Source organism: Tigriopus californicus, chromosome 9 (assembly GCF_007210705.1).
Source record: "Tigriopus californicus strain San Diego chromosome 9, Tcal_SD_v2.1, whole genome shotgun sequence".
Taxonomy (NCBI): Eukaryota; Metazoa; Arthropoda; class Copepoda; order Harpacticoida; family Harpacticidae; genus Tigriopus; species Tigriopus californicus.
The window spans coordinates 3,045,374-3,061,190 of NC_081448.1; the positions used below are offsets into that span (position 1 = coordinate 3,045,374).

A 15,817-nucleotide genomic window follows, 5' to 3' on the forward strand; every position below is an offset into this window, starting at 1 on the left:
TGATTTTGGAAAAACACTCAATGCTTATTTTCAATATGATAATGCAGCTTATCTTGTTGATGGCCCGAGAAAACTTGTTCAAATACATGAAGCATTACTGCGCACATGACCAGAGCCAAAGCAACAACAGGCCCCTTCTCATAAGTATGCTTCTTAAGTTTCAGAAAGATAATGTACAACCTCTCATTTTTCCTATAATATAAGATTTATTATGAGTACCAATGCAAAATTTGTTTTCAACTGATCTGGTATCTGGTCTGCAATAGACCTGAGTGATTACAATGCTGAAGGGCCAAACATGACCTTTGCATAAGTGATTACTAATTGCTATGTTATGAAACTTGAGTTGTTTGGGTACAACTAGGGTCCCTAGGTACAACCTCCTTCTCTTCTTACAGAGTCAGCTGTACGAAACAAACCTGTCTTATCAGGTCAATAATCTTTGAAAAATTTGGCTATGGGCGGTGATTTCAGAACTCTTGATTCCCATATATGGATTTAACCTAACCCTATCTAACCTAAAATAATCTTTCAGCTGCAAGGGCCTGGGGGCGCCTAGGCCGCGCCGCAAGCCTGCGGCAGCTTGGTTGTAAGTGCCTGGGGCGCCAATTATCTTTGAAATATTTGGCTATGGACGGTAATTTCAGAACTCTTGATTCTCAAGGCAGTCAGTGTTTCCATTTATGGATTTAACCTAACCCTAATTAACCTAAAATAATCTTTCAGCTGGAAGGGCCTTGGGGCGCCTATGCCGCGCCGCAAGCCTGAGGCAGCTTGGTTGTAAGGGACTGGGGCGCCTAGCCTGCGGCGTAAGCCCTATCGCTGGCAACATTGACAACTGGAGCGTTCTGAAAATAATGATCATAAAATTTGGCTGAGGCTGCTGGAGAAAGACGGCTGTGTGCAAGGCTCTGTGTAACTCTGTGGGTGCAGCTGGAGCCCTCTAGGTGTAACCATAGAAGAAGCAAGGCAGGCGGACTTGTTCTCAGATCAAATGGGTGACAATTGAACGGCTGTTAGGTGTGGTTTCTAATTGTAGAGGTGCTGCCTCTACCTACGAATTAATCATGCCTGAGCAGAGGGACAGTTGGATCTCTGTGAAGTTTGCAGTAGGACGAACAGGCAGGACTTGTTTTGACTATATCAATCCAAGACACTCATTCACTTAATATTATCATATCAGCAACCGTGTCAAATGTATGTGAACTTTGTTAGGATATGCTCACGGACGTTGTTGTTTACCCCTTCATACCCCAGCGCCCCCTTTTGACTCACGTAGTGATGCGTCGAGGTTTCGGCTGTGGCATGAGTCAATTACAAAGGTGTTGAAATTAGCAAAGCTGTTATACAAAAAAACCCGACGGATAGGGCTAGAAACAATTCAAACGATAAGATTTTACGCTCTCTTTGACACAAAAGTCTAACTATTGGTGGAAAAAGCGTTGTCATCTATACGTTTGACACATCATTGCGTATCCGGAAGATGGCGCTTGGGCACAAAGGGGAGCAAAAAACAAAGGAATGCTTGCTTGATCTGATCGTATGCTAATAGGAAGGATGAAGCACAAGGACCAAAGTCCTTGATTTCTTCACCATGAGCAAGTATTTGAAACCGGGGTCCCGGAGCGACCCACCCTTGGTGTTGGGTACGGGCTATTTCCAGGACAAGTCCATTGAGCTCTTTCGGAACGTGCAGACTTTTGTCAGCAAACATATCGACGACGACGCCAATCCATCACGGGTTTTCGTGGCCCGAGTGGCTATGCGACCCACTTTGGTCTTGGCCTCCAACCGCATCATCCGCAGCTACTTATCGCAAACCGACGACCACTTCTACAACGGCCTCCAAGATTTCTTTTTCGGCCTCTTTGGGCCCAGTATCATGTTCGCCGAGGCTCAAGAAGCCGAGGCCTTCCGGCAGATCTTGGTCCCACTTTTCTCGGAACGAGCTTTCTCGCACTACGATGACTTCTTGGGGGACTCCTTGGGCTATTGGATGAACGAAACCTTGCACATGGGTCAGGGTCCGCCCATCGATATGTATCAGCAGTTCAAGCATTTATCTTTGTCTTTTAACATACGCATTTTCTTGGGGGTGAATGAGCGCGAAGATCCGGATTTGTTCCACTCCATCTCGGTTTGGGCCCATCAACATTGGCATGGGGTCATTTCGGTGCCTTTGAATGTGAAGGTCTCGTTCTTCATGTCCAGTTCGTACAAAAAGGCCAACGAGGCCAAAGACCGACTTCTGTCGCTCATCCAGGACAAAATTCAAACCCAGAATAGCCATTTCCTCTGTCAGTTCCAGAAATCGGGCTTGGATTTGGACCTCATGAAGAATCACGTGCTCATCTTCATTTGTGCCTTGATTCCCAAGGCCTCGGCCTCGATCTTGAGCTCATTGCTCGAAACCTCGGAGAAATGGTATCCAAAGTATGTGGGTCCCGAGGGTCGGATCTCGGACCAGGATGTGCGGGTCATTTTGCTGGAGATTCTCCGATTGTGGCCGCCTTTTGTGGGGGGGTTTCGGGTGGCCAAATGTGACACCACCATTGAAGACTATCTGGTGCCCAAAGGTCATGGTGTGTTCTATGTCTCCATGATGGCCCATCGAGACCCTCTCGTGTTCCCATATCCTGAAGAGTTCCTACCTGAGCGTTGGCGGACCTTCAACGCCCAGGATCGGGATAAACTCTTCGGATTTGGGGCCGGAATACACGCCTGCGTGGGCGAGCAGTTTATGTGGAAGTTTTTCACTCAAGTGGCTCAAACCTTCATCCAGACCTTCACCTGGGATATCACTGGTCTGAATGGAAAACGGAAGATCAAATACCTGCCCGTTTCCCGACCAGCCGAATCCAAACCTCTTGCCTTGCTAAAACGAACTTCTGTGTCAGAATGATCTAGTGAACAACATGAACACCTACTATGCCATAATATTGTTATGTTACTTTTTACACGATGTCATAAAACTAAGACTGGTTTCAACGCGTTTATTGTTATCTGTTGTTTTTTGTTGTATCATCATTATTATTGTTGTTGCTGTTCTGGCTGTTAACGTTTCAGGATCGGGATCTGCATTAATGATTTTGGAATGTTTGTTGACGACTTGCTTGCTGAAGAAGCAAGATGAGCAGCTTAGATTGGGTGATGGATTGATTGTTAGGCGTCCAATGGGCGAATTTCAAAGCGTAGCTTCGTTTCTTTGGGAGGATCAATTCCGATGCGTAGAAGGGAGATGAATAGTTGTGTGTAAAATTAAAGTATAAAAGAGAGACCAAACTTTGCGAATTTGACGAGCAGAATGTTTTGGTATGCTTCAGAATCTAATGGTTGAGAGGTGCCAACAAGTCTTTGAAGTCGAAGCAAAAGGGAGCAGGATGAGTAGAATGATAATAGCAATAGTAGTAATAATAATAATAATATTAATAATGATAATATTTGATAGGAATCGTAGTACATGACGACCATGCGGTCCTCATTTAAAGAGCAGACTCACTAGTCGTTTGAACATCATGAAATGATCGGGGAAGATTTGTGATACACTAGTTGATGATCGTTGCCTTTGATGTCCTTCGATTCGGAACGACACCAGGGCCTTTGTCTTCACGTCACTGGCCTTTGACCGCAGCTAACAAGGGTGGATTGTTTCTCAAGCTTCATATATTGAACTGAAATCAAAGCACTGTTTAGTGTTCATGGCCACGCCTCACTCACACCCACGAGTCTCCGGCGGCTTGTCCACTACTTCCGGAGTGATTGGCGGCCGCAATTTGTTGCTGAGGGTCTAACGGTACACCATGATGGTGGTGGTTGGCCACTTGCCAATGATCGGCGTGGTCCCCGTAGTCTTGGTAGGCATTGGGATGCATTGCAGGTTGGTGATGAGCGAGGTCAGCCGCATGATTCCGGCTGTTCTTCTTCTTGTCCCGATTCACTTGAGCATACACAGGCTCGCCTGGAAGGACCTGAAATATCGGGAGCCCAATACGCGGTCAAAAGATGGTACTACAATGGGCGGGTCCACATTAAACCCGGTTACAGAACAAAGAGAACGAAATCAACATGGTTCTACCAAGTACTTGGTTCTACTCTCATCACATGGAGACGACAAGTTATCAAAAGAAGTGCATATGAAGAGCATCCAAAGGATCCTTCGTGAATATGAGTGCGGATATTGGAACTGCATTATCATTGTTGTTATCATTATAACTTGAAACTGACGTTGGGATGAGCAAGACAAAAATGGTTCCCCCTTTCTAAGTACTGTAACGTAGGACAATGAAACGAAAACAAGAACGAATAATGTCGTGATGAATCTGAGAAAAGTACCTCAATGAGCTAGAGAGCTGTGAGCTGTGAGTGTGTGAGTGCTTGTGGCTTGGTTTATGAATTTCATACCATTCATTGGCCCGTGAAGAAGGCGTTTTAGTAGCTATTTTCAGGCTGTTTTGGGCGAGAAGATAGAGAGAGAGTCAAAGAGAGACAGACAGATTGATTGAGAGAGAGAGAGAGAGGGAAAAAGAGAAAGAGAGAAACATTGTTGTAGTTGTGGTGTAAGTAATAAGCGGCGGCAATAAATTCATTCATGATGTACTCTCAAAGTGGACGGACAGACTGAAGATGGAAATTAGCATTCCGAGCCCTAATCAATTGAAAGTGTTTCTCAGTGGTTTAAAGAACCACGCCTTCCATTTTTTCGACTCGATCAAATGACCAAATCAATTTTTATGCACTCTCAAACGTCAGTACGATGAATTATGTCACAGGCTTTCAAGCTCATTTAGCGGATGCTTTGTGTTTTAAACAAATTGAGTTGCAAACATTGAGAGCCCTTAACAACTTGGTCGCAGGTTAACATGAGTTGACGGTTTAAATGCGTGGGGCTCAAAATGAAAAATACACCGAAGGATTGATAAAGAACTCGAAATGCCACACATCATCCTGAGCCTGTCCGTTCACTTCACAGACGTTCTTGATCCATCAAATCAAGCAGGTGATTATTCTTTGCATATGAATATGACCATATGTGAAATACTTACATGATGATTAGGAGCGTAAATGGGTTGTTGGGCTTGCGGATGACCTGTCCGTCCATAAAGCGACAGGTTCTCCATTGGAACATCTTCCGGCTGGAAAGACCACAACTCATTCATTTAGACACAGCTTCCAAAAATAGTTTATTGAAACCGAAAATCCACAAGTTAGTCATCGACATCTGATCTTACCCGATACTCCACGAGATACGAGTTCTTGGCATGCGCATCTCCATTGCCACCCACCACCGGCACAGACCCACTTGCGGCCCCACCACTGCCCGCTCCCGCGCCACTTCCGGCCGCACTGCGTCGCATGGTGCGGTCCTCGTAGCGCGTTCCGCTCTGGCTGGCCATGGGTCGGTTCAGCGTGGAGTTCATGTTCGTGGGTGAATTGGGGCGGGCGTTGCGGGCCGCTATCGTCTTGGTCACGAAGTCCTGCTCCTTCCATCCCGCCTTCCGATAGACTTCTCGGAGCTCCTGATGGACCCACATTGAATACAGAACTTGGCTGGCGAACTTGACGACCCGAGAAGTGAACCGAGAGCGCTGACGTGTGATGGTCATGAGACGTTCCACGCCACCCGCCTCCAGGAGCGATCGCGAGAACTCCGGATGCTTCTTAATCACCTCATTGAGTGTCGCCAGGACTGCGGCGATTGTGTCGTCCGAGGTGCCGTGGTCATGCTGTGGATTGCCGCTGGGAAGCTTTTGCACCAGATCCCTCATGGCGTATTTCCCTGTGAGATGAAAGTGGGTCATTGGACTGCAGTCTGGGCCAAGCATGCGGCGAGGTCACTTACCGATGAGATCTTTGTTCCTCGGGTCAATGGCGAGATTGCGAAGGGCCGTGGCCACGGCGCAAACCACGCGATCCACCTCCATGCGCAGAAGCTCCACCAGAATGGGCAGACCCTTCTCTTTGCGCACGGCCGCTCGGATATCGATACTGGGTTGCCAATAACAGGCCGATAGATTTTGAATGGCCCCGGCGGCGGCCTCGAGGGTCTCAGGGTTGGAGCAATTCGATAGGAGATTCAGATACGGCACGACCACCTGGGCGAGATGGAAGGGAATCAATTAGATTAGTACTGTTGATCGACAAAGAATGATGATCATGCCTTACCTCAGGCTGCCAGAGCAGATCCATGGCTTTGGGGGGTCCCGTCCGGGTAACACGACTAGAGTTATTGGAGGTCACTGAATTTGAGCCTCCGGGCCCCGATCCCTGGCCCATCATGCCCTCTTTCTTCTTGGCTTTGCTAGCCCCAAAACATCCGAGATTATCACTTGTGGGCTTGGCCCCCGCTCGAGATTCACCCCCATTTACCCCTCCTGGGCCGCCAGAACTGGGCATCTGTTTCTTGTCGTAGTTGGGATCTTCAATTTCTTGAGCCCGATATGACAGGTTCCTTAGGACGCACACACAGTTCTCCACACTCTTATTGTCAATATTGGCCTTTTGAATGGCCTTCTTTACCAGGTAGAGCAGAGCGTCCACCAGGCCCTCGCATTCCCGGAGTTTCCTTCGCCCATAATCTCCCGCTGAGCTGACATTCCTAAATAAAGACAAACCATATTGATGAACGACCCTGGATCACGAGAGTGCTTCCAAGCTCTATTAGGGGGGGAAATGACGGCGTAGGCAGATTGGCAATGGGAAAGTAAAGCGTGGAACTTACCTGAGGATTCCCGAAGAGTTTCGAAATACTGTCGACCACACGGTGTCACTGCCTGGTCCATTTCGGTCCCAGCCCGAGTGTGGAATGATGACAATGTTGACCAAAACGAGCAAACTCTCGTCAATTATAGTACGTTTTAGATCCTGCAAAGTACCGTAAAGCCTTAGAATGGTCTACTGTAAATAATACTACACCCTCTCATGAGCTGTCTAGTGTTTGCATTTGTCTATCCAAAAATAAACGGCAGCGTGAGTTCTTACATCGCAGGAGGAAAGGTTCCATAGGACTCCCGTGACCAATTCCTTGACCTCGTTGTCCGCGGTTTTCCGGAGGAGTCGAACCAAAGAGGGAATCCCACCCGCGTTCTTGATAGCCCGCTTGTTCTCATCGTTTTGTCTTCCGTACGAGAGATTCCTGGAAAGCGGAAGAATCATAATGTCTTATGGCGCAAACTCGGGCCTATTCTGGAGGTTAGGGCTCTAAATCAACCATAATTCATGAACTTGCTTTATTCCTGCGTAGTGGCCAAGAGTCGGCTGGTAGTCCCCATTTTATCTGTTCTTCACTTCTAAAACATGGTCATGGGTCGAAGGTCGGAGGAAAAGGTCGGATAGCTACTAAAGGGGCGTATCATTACAAGGCATTTAGAGCAAGAAAAAGTGTTCCTAAAGTTGGATCAACGTCACCGTCAATGCCACACGATCTCCTACTTCGTTTTGTCCCCGGTTATGAATCCTTGTGCTACCTTTTCACCCACCAACAATTACTGCTTGCTTTTGATGCATAAAGAAAATGCATCATGTTTCACACCCTGTATTAAGTCTTGACAAAGGATGAAAGTGGTGGGAGTCGGTGCAACCATTAATTTTCGGTCTCAAGGCCGTGAGTCCCTTTTGGTCTCCCTTCAACCAAACACTGAGCCCTTCCACACCATTGAATCCGGGTGCATTGGCCATTAGTCATTACCTGAGGGCACCACAGGCGTTCCGATGAATTTCGGGCGTGTCATGAGAGAGCAGATTGACCAAAGGAGGGATGCCTCCCAATTGACGGGTCTTGGCCTTGACCGGGTCGTCCATATAACAGAGATGCTGTAGATAAGCCGCGGCATTGGCCTTGATCACACTGTTCGAATTGTCCAAGAACGCAATCACCTCGTGGAGGTCCGGATCCCGCCATTGCACTCCAGCCATCCCTGAAAGACATCAAATGAAATATGGTCAAAAAATAGTCCCCAAACAAAAAGCCAAGCAAAATTCCTCGGATGACAAAAAATTAAAACACCCAAAAATCAATCAAATGTCAAGCCACCAACCCCTTGAGCTGTCCGAGTTGACCGAAGGTCTCGAGGTGCGTTTCATAAGGGGCGGGGGCTCACTCTGTCCGGACTCGTCGTCATCAAACATAGCTCGAGGAGCGCCAAAGGGATAGCCCGTATGATTTGTACTGCCCTGAATGGAGGCCGTGTCCTCAAACACGGAATTGTTCAGGTTCGGATCATACCCACCCCCAATACTGCCCTGAAGGCTATGAGGGTGGTCGTCCAATGAACTATGGCGATGATGGGGCGAATAACCACGAACTGAATAGAAATCAAGCAAAAAAGAAAACACAAAATCAAAATTAAGGCCACATGCCATTCAAATAAAAATCGGACAAAGGGGGTTGAAAACAAGGGTGATAATGGATTAATAATCCCGCCAAGAGCTCCAACCGATGCGTACCTCCTCCTCCTCCACCACCACCACCACCACCAGCTGAGCCTGGTGGGAGCGGGTGTCCCCCAGGTCCAATTCCTGGAAATGTGGGCTGTTGAAGGTGTGATTCGCCTTGCCGAGGGGGCATCAAGGTCGTGTCCAGCTCGTCGTACCCCGAGCGAGGCGGGTAATCCGAGCCCGAAGAGCCGTGCCTCATGTAGTCTGGAAGGAAAACAACCGGGACCAAATCATAAACAGAACCAGGCCAACACAAACATTGCAACAAGCTATGCAAAACGGGAATCATGCCTTGAACCGTATGCAGTAAGCAAATGGGATTGATAAAGAGGATACTGTAAAGAGCCTTTTTGGTTAATGCAATCATCTGGTGATAACGGTAAGTTGTCATCTTATGATTTTCTTCGCAGATGGGAATAAATTGAAGTCTTTTGAAAAGCTTTCCTTCAAGATCGTGAGCCTTTGAAACAAGTGTCTATTTCGTCTCCTTATACCTTCCACAAATTCAACACAATAAAACAAGTAAGATTATCCCTCTATTTACGTACATGTTTGTTATTCAAACGAACGTCTCGATGAAAAGATGTGCAAGGAAGGCATTAAGAAAAACCAAGATGTCCCCTCCCGAAGTGACGAAGGAGAGGAACTCTTTATATAGCTAACTTTTGACTGTCTCAAGCCAAGTTTCAGAGGGACCCCTCGATCTGGCATTCTTCCCACAAAAGAAGTCCGCAAGACATCTTTGGAGGGCCAACTTTTCGCGCTCTTTCTTTGAGCTTCGCTATACCGAATATGTTCAGAACGTAGTACGTCGAAACCGCTCAGGCCAAATGAAAAACTGAGCCCAAGTCGAAAGTTTTCCTAGCCTTTTCTTCAAAGGCTTCGTTTGGTTCTCGATCTTTTCAATGGAACATAGATCACGACAAATTCCCCTCCATCTATCCCCCATTCGGCTAGACTGTCCACATTGCCTCAGCAGAGATAAGTCCGTAAATTATAGGCCGCTAGATTTGTCCTTCGAAACGAGGAATAGCCGTACTTTGCTGCTCTCCACTCACGAACTTGAAACCAAACTTGAACCCTCGTTTCAGTTCATCGTGTGAATGAGAGCCTGAGAAGGTGTTTTCCCAACAATCAACTAACCAACCCCAGTCCATCCACTTATTCGTCATTCGCCCGAAATGTGAAATGGCCGAAGTGACTCTTGACAAAGTTTGTGAGGCAGCTTTTAAAGTGGATTCTAGTCGAGCTCACAAATTTCCCGAACTACTAAATGAACTACTTCCCAAGCTTTCTTTCACTTCCCCGGTTTCGAAAAGGAAGGGGGAAAGGAGATAGATGCGATAGGAGAAGGGCAGTCAATAGAAGTCGGGGAAAAGTGCATGGAACTCACTCAAGCCTCTGCCACTCTCCCGGATGATAAGTCCATTACGAGTCTTTATGACTCATGAAGCTCATAAATGGTTCCCTCGCCGAAGGGAACACACATAGAGATCTCCGATCATTGACAACCATCTGGGTTCATGGACATTCATTCTTCCACCTCCTCCTCCTGTACCTTGGGATGGATGATGGCCTTGTCGTACCATGAGGAAGCGAATGAGAAAGAGAAGACGACATACATGCCCAAGACTTGGAAGATCATCTAGTGAATCATCAAAGAGCACCAACCACTCCATCCGCCTTTTGCATTATTGATTTTTCTTCCAGCATGAGTTGGCCTGGACATGAATGAGCTACGAGCACATTATACACTATCGCACAAGGTTTGTTACCGAATGAGATGGTAGGATTGTGATCGACTTGTGCATCATGTGATACTACTGTGCATCAAGGACTAAGGACTAAAAATGTTCGTGAACCCTAGACTCGGCTGATAAACATAACACACACCGCGACATTGAATCGAGTCTTCTCCTCATCCTCAATTCTGAATTCTTTGGTCCCCCTCACTTTTCATTCGGTTATAAAAGAGGTGGAGGAATAACAGCAATATCGTGGAACAGGAAACATCGATCTTGCTCCATTTTTCGCATCATGCTCAATGCAGGAAAAGCGTTGACTCCTAATAGAACGATAACTCCGCCACACATCCTGATCCAGTTCCAGTTCCATGTTGTCTTGGAGACTGAAGCCATGTTCCCGAAAAATTAGGGTTTGTCCGTGAGTGTGGCTGGAGGGTTTTCCATGGTACAATCGTGAAAGGCGAACAATCTTGGGCTCAGGGAAAGCCTCGCTGGCTTTTTGAAGAGAACACACTAGAACACTCCTCAATGGAGGCTTCATACAGCTTGGGAATGTCTCATTACATGTGTAAGAAGGCGGCGAGGGTGGCATTGCTGACTTGACATGATGGCACTACCAGCCTTAGTTTCATGGGTTGGCAAGCTTAGGTTCCCCCAGCAAACCTTGAAGGAGGGTGGGTGTCATTAGGTAATTGTGGCAGTGTTTATCGTTCCAGCTCTCCACAACCAATGGTCTCCCAGTACACCGTCGGAATGCAATTGGCCACACGTGTGGACTAAAAATACTTCCCATCTAAGATCTTAATTATCTACCATCAGTACCGCCCTAGACCTGTTCCCAGCTTCAAAGTTTGCTCTTTTACGGACAGCACTTGTAAACATTAAAGAGTAAAACATGCCGCAGTGGGCAGTGGGATGCACAGATACACAAAAATGATCTCCTGAGAACAGTTGCTTTGGGTCCCATGGAAAATGGAGGAGCAACCGGAGAGTATGTGTGTGTGTGTGTCTGTGTATTACACAGGATACCACTTCCATGGGCAAAGTTTCCAATGCGGTGCATTCAAAACTCTCCCTATTCGTCAAGCGTCGCCATAAGCTACGAGCTGAAATGACTGATTTGAGTTCTTTCAAAGGCTCGCAGCACGCCTGGATCCAACGTGCTTTCCGTGGTTCCGTGTACGTCTAGTTTATATATGAAAGGCTGGGGTCGTTCCATCTACCATATAGGTAGAAACTCAAGTCACAATAGTAATAACAAAAGGAGCGTCAGATCAATCAAGTCTCCAAATGAGTGCTTTAGTTGCTGTTGGTGTTGTTGATGCTGTTATTACCTTGATTACAACCAGTGAGACCACCAGCTCCACCTATGTCAATGAGCAAGGTGGACCTTGGCATTGTTTGGAGTTCCCATTGAAGCGACGGTTCCTTTTAGAGAATGAGCCTCTTGAAAACAAGTTTTCCGTAAGGAGTAGAAGTGGAAGCAATCAGTCAAGCGGGTCGCCAAAATGATGCCCAATCGAGGAGGAGTGAATAGTTCCATGGCCCTTAGGCCACCCAAATGGCAATTTGATCCCCTTCTTTGGCCTCGAATGCCTTCAAAACCTTCACAGTGTGTACTTAACTGGTAACACTAGCACCTGGTCATCGTCCCACTAAAATAAGACGGTATGGAACGACCCACTTCCAGCCATTCGGAGATGCTAGTATTCACCTTCTCGCATTTCGCTGGAACGTGTTGTTTTTCACTCAGGTCTGTCTTCCTTTGAGTCTCACTGCCTCAGAGTCTCACAGCCTCAACAATATCACCATCATTTTCATCTTCATCCTCCCGTTTTGCCCAAGAGACTTGATTTGATGTATTCATTTCACAGAGGGGGGCTTCACTCTATTTCCTTTCACCTTCATTCTGGCGTAGGCAAATCGAGACGAACTATGACTATTGCACGGTGGACCAGCAGAGTTTCGTTCAACAGAGAGGGATAGATTTTCGGTTGTAATCTTATTTTGCACACACAAGAGCCGAATGGACCGCTGAAACCACTCCAGTCCCTTGAGATGATGAAGTAGATGTAGTAGTCGTAGTCGTAGTCGTAGTCGTAGTAGTAGAGTTGTGTTTGTTCCACAAAACCTTTTCTGAGGCCAGACCTGCTCCCTTGGCTCTCTCATACACAACTGGAGAATGACTACTACAAGGCCACTCGCACTCGAGTAGAAAAGGCTGCTACTCTTACTATGAAGGCTACAAGCATCAGTAGTGGAAAAGCTGCTACGGCTGCTACTACTACTTTTGCTACTACTACTACTACCACCAGCACCACACTGTACAACAATACGAGGACGAATGCGAGGTTGGTGAGGGCGTAGTGGTGTGTGTAGCTCTTTTTCTACTACTGCTACTAAGACAACTATAAAACTTCTCCTTTTCAGTCTGGGGATTGGGAGCGATAGCTTGGCGAGAGGGGAGGCTGGAGAGGACGAGAGTGTTTGCTCGCTGGTTTGCTTCCCGGTCTTGAGAGAAAGGCCGAAAAGGCCAACAATTGCTCGCTCGCAAAGGCCTCGATTTTCTGTGCCATCGCACGGATTGGGTCGGTCGAGGAACGAGAGAGCGGGCGATTGTGCATAAAGCGCTTTATCACGGTATCGATGTGGAAAGCAACGCGATTGTGATGTTTAATGCGTTCTTAAAAGCTTCCATATGAAACCGATACTTTGTTTATGACAAGCTTTGGGTCGAGAGTTTGTCCACAAAAGAAGCGAAGTGCTTTTCAGCTGAGCGGTGATAGAGAAAGCAATCCGAAAAGAATACGTTTGGCAAAAGATGGCGTTTGAAGTAGGTTTGATAGCAAAGACTAATGAATATGGGGGTTATGAATATGAAATGACCTAAAGCTATCGCTACTTTTGTCCCTTTAAATAAGATGGCCCAATTCCAGATCGTATCAAACTGAATGTCCAACTTGCAATTTCACCAACACACTTTTTCAGATTGCTATTTAAGTCACACGTGAAAGCTTACGTCCTCCATCTAGTAGTTCCTAAAAATGTTGTTTCGCTCTTTAGAAGGATATTCTCTTCAACATCTAGCGGGTGAAATTGAACCATACCAAGAAAGGACTCTATGACAATTAACAAAACCCGATTCCACCTCTCCTCGTGAGAGCGCCCACGCCCGCTTTTTTGCTCTAAAGAGCTTTCCCGAAATTTGGAGCGCATTGAAGGTACCGTAGGGGCCTTTGTAAATGGCAGCCTTTGACACAACACACATTTTCAGAGAGAGAGAGAGCGAGAAAGAAAGAAAGAAAGAGCGAATTTCACCTTTTTTCTTTCCTTTTCTCTATTTCTCTCTGCTAGCTAGCGAATCTCTACAAAACGGTTCCAAAGAAAGTAGGAAGGAAAAAGGATTTGCCCTCTCTGGTCGTATAACAAACATCAGCGCCAAAAGGAGCGAGCAACAAACCCCCCAAGCAGGTTGGCCCATGAGGCCCACAAAAACACTCTTGACAGATCTAGCACGCCCTCCTTCTTCCGAGGCACTTGAGAGAGGACTCAGACAGGCAAGTCGAGCAGCCCTCCTTCAAAGAGACCAAGAGGCCTCTTGGACCTCATTGAAACCGGTCTCGTGCCAAGTTGACAACCGGCCAGGGATATATAGGGTGGTCACCCCTTAGAAGCCTATTTCCCCGCCAAGATTGGTCCAAACAACACAAGCGCTCTTCTCCTCTATTACTGATCCGGGGAGGGGTTCACCAATAACTATGCAGTAAATTTAAGTCCTGCGAAAAAAGCGTTCCAAACGGTCGAGGACCACTCTGAGCAGAGGAGGAACCAAATCAAATCTCTTTGGCCACAGGGAGTGAGAGGTAAAAGAGGGGAACCTTTAATTGTTGCGATTTGAACGCCAAAGGAAACACTCATGGAAGGACGCGTCTCTCGTTAACGTTGCAAGATGGACTTTTGAGGGTCTTACCCGGCTCTCTATGGTCCGGTGGTGGGGAAGCACTGCGATCGCTTGGACTGGGTGGAGTTGGCGGTCGATGAGGGTATTCGGCATAATTCCCGTATTGTGGTCCGTATTGCTCGTAGTCACCAAATTCGGGTTGTTGGAAGCGCGGATCTCCGTAGCCGTTGGGACCATTAACACTGTAAGGATCGTACACTTGAGGAGGGGGTGGCCCACTGGGATTACTACTCGTGCTCAGACGAGGATGAACCGGAGGCGGCCCACCACTGGAAGAACTGGGAACAAACTCGATGGGTTGACCGTCGGGACCGAGGTACTGGATCTCTCGGATGGTCTTTGTGGTTGTGGTCACCTGAAAGAAGAAACGACACGTAAAATGTCGATTATTCAGGCTCATGTGCTAACCAACTAAAGACGAAAGATAAATAATCGAATCGAGTATAGTACGAGATTAGAAACGTGGCCAAACGTCCTCCTGGCATCATAAATTTCGCACCAACAATAGCTCTTCTTTGTAACTAAGGAAGGGTACTTCATCATGTTGGAGTCCAGTAGGAGGACAATTGCCTGCTTAAGAGACCCTCCTTCGAATGAATGATCGTGATCTCGCTTCGAGGGCATTCAATAATTTCTTGGTCTTTTTCACTAATGAACTGGCTCAAAGGACCCCTCAAGGGGTTATTAGCTTCATCCCTTCAGCCCCGCCCTAGTTCTGAAACAACACAGATTCCAGCCCATATATTTCTTTTCAGGGTAAGAATCAACGAGCCAATCCCAGCTAAAGTCAAAGGTTTGCCGGGAGTGAATTGGGTCAATTGTGTCAGACACCACCTACATACACGCAGAGACTGACAGCCTCCCTCTCGATGTACTTACGTACGGAGATCGAGAGCATTTCAGAGATGAGTGAAATAAAGCATTCTGCAAACAAACACGCTCGGCACTTGGCGCACATGTGTGGGAGAAAATCGGCATGCTTCATTATTTGACAAGGCATCAGAGGATGCGGAAATGGACCTGGGATCATTATGATTACCTGTTGAGTTGTGTGTTGCTTTTGAGTCCTGGAGATGAGGGTGGCATCTTGTCCCTCGCTTGAAAGCTGACTGGAATTGGGGGAGTTCTGTTCGGAATAGCCATTGGTCACCACATGAGGTCCATTACCTCCGTTCTGCCCACTGAAAGGTCAAGCAAAGACAAGCGTCATCATTGAAATTCCGTTTCAAAGTCTAACAAAGCGACTCAATCATCAAATACGACAGCTTAAAATGAGGCTCTTCTTCAAATCCAATCTCATCGGACAACTTGCATGTTCGTGTTCCAGGGAGGGATTTCAAACGACGCCAAACCGATTTGTAAATGTTTTGCACTCCCCACTAGCCTCAAGTCCCAACTTGCCAGTTGGCCCGCCTCGTGATTCATGTAGCCATGCTGAGCCGTGCATTCGTTAATTAGTTCAACCCTTGGCTTGCGTGATGTCCTATCATTGTTCGCTGACCCATTTTCGACCCCCGAAGTCATTCCAAGACATCTCGCCCTCAAATCTCGAGGGGGTTGATTTAGGCGCGTACACATGTGTAACTAAAGGGGGGGTTTCTTCCAGATTTTAGTCACCCTGCACGTGAGTTTCAGCAACGGATAATTGGTCCAAATGGCATTAAACGTGATGAGTCTG

General features: G+C 47.0%; 2 protein-coding genes across 7 annotated transcripts in view; one reads left to right on the plus strand and one right to left on the minus strand.

Moving 5' to 3' along the window:
- Nucleotides 1-1,388: 1,388 nt before the first annotated feature.
- LOC131886139 (putative cytochrome P450 120) lies at nt 1,389-2,992 on the plus strand. The gene has a single exon (XM_059234394.1). It carries the CDS (start codon nt 1,595-1,597, stop codon nt 2,900-2,902), a length of 1,308 nt encoding a protein of 435 aa, XP_059090377.1. The 5' UTR covers nt 1,389-1,594; the 3' UTR covers nt 2,903-2,992.
- Nucleotides 2,979-15,817, minus strand: part of LOC131886133 (catenin delta-2-like) — a 33,413-nt gene continuing 20,574 nt past the window's right edge. For 4 of the 6 annotated variants that reach the window (XM_059234387.1, XM_059234386.1, XM_059234385.1 and 1 more), the window contains 12 exons: nt 15,179-15,320; nt 14,149-14,494; nt 8,443-8,637; nt 8,034-8,300; nt 7,685-7,913; nt 6,979-7,132; nt 6,719-6,861; nt 6,163-6,595; nt 5,840-6,092; nt 5,229-5,776; nt 5,043-5,132; nt 2,979-3,968 (listed from right to left, as the gene is read on the minus strand). In XM_059234387.1, the coding sequence (XP_059090370.1) occupies nt 3,714-3,968; nt 5,043-5,132; nt 5,229-5,776; nt 5,840-6,092; nt 6,163-6,595; nt 6,719-6,861; nt 6,979-7,132; nt 7,685-7,913; nt 8,034-8,300; nt 8,443-8,637; nt 14,149-14,494; nt 15,179-15,320 (3,055 nt within the window). In that variant the 3' untranslated portion in view covers nt 2,979-3,713. Of the gene's footprint in view, nt 3,969-4,332; nt 4,447-5,042; nt 5,133-5,228; nt 5,777-5,839; nt 6,093-6,162; nt 6,596-6,718; nt 6,862-6,978; nt 7,133-7,684; nt 7,914-8,033; nt 8,301-8,442; nt 8,638-11,512; nt 12,358-14,148; nt 14,495-15,178; nt 15,321-15,817 lie in introns of those variants that run through there. The other 2 variants (XR_009373896.1, XM_059234389.1) reach the window with 2 other exon arrangements.

Coding starts and splice junctions, on each gene's coding strand:
- LOC131886139 (XM_059234394.1), top strand. CDS start 1,595: ATGAGCAAGTATTTGAAACCGGGGTCCCGGAGCGACCCACCCTTGGTG.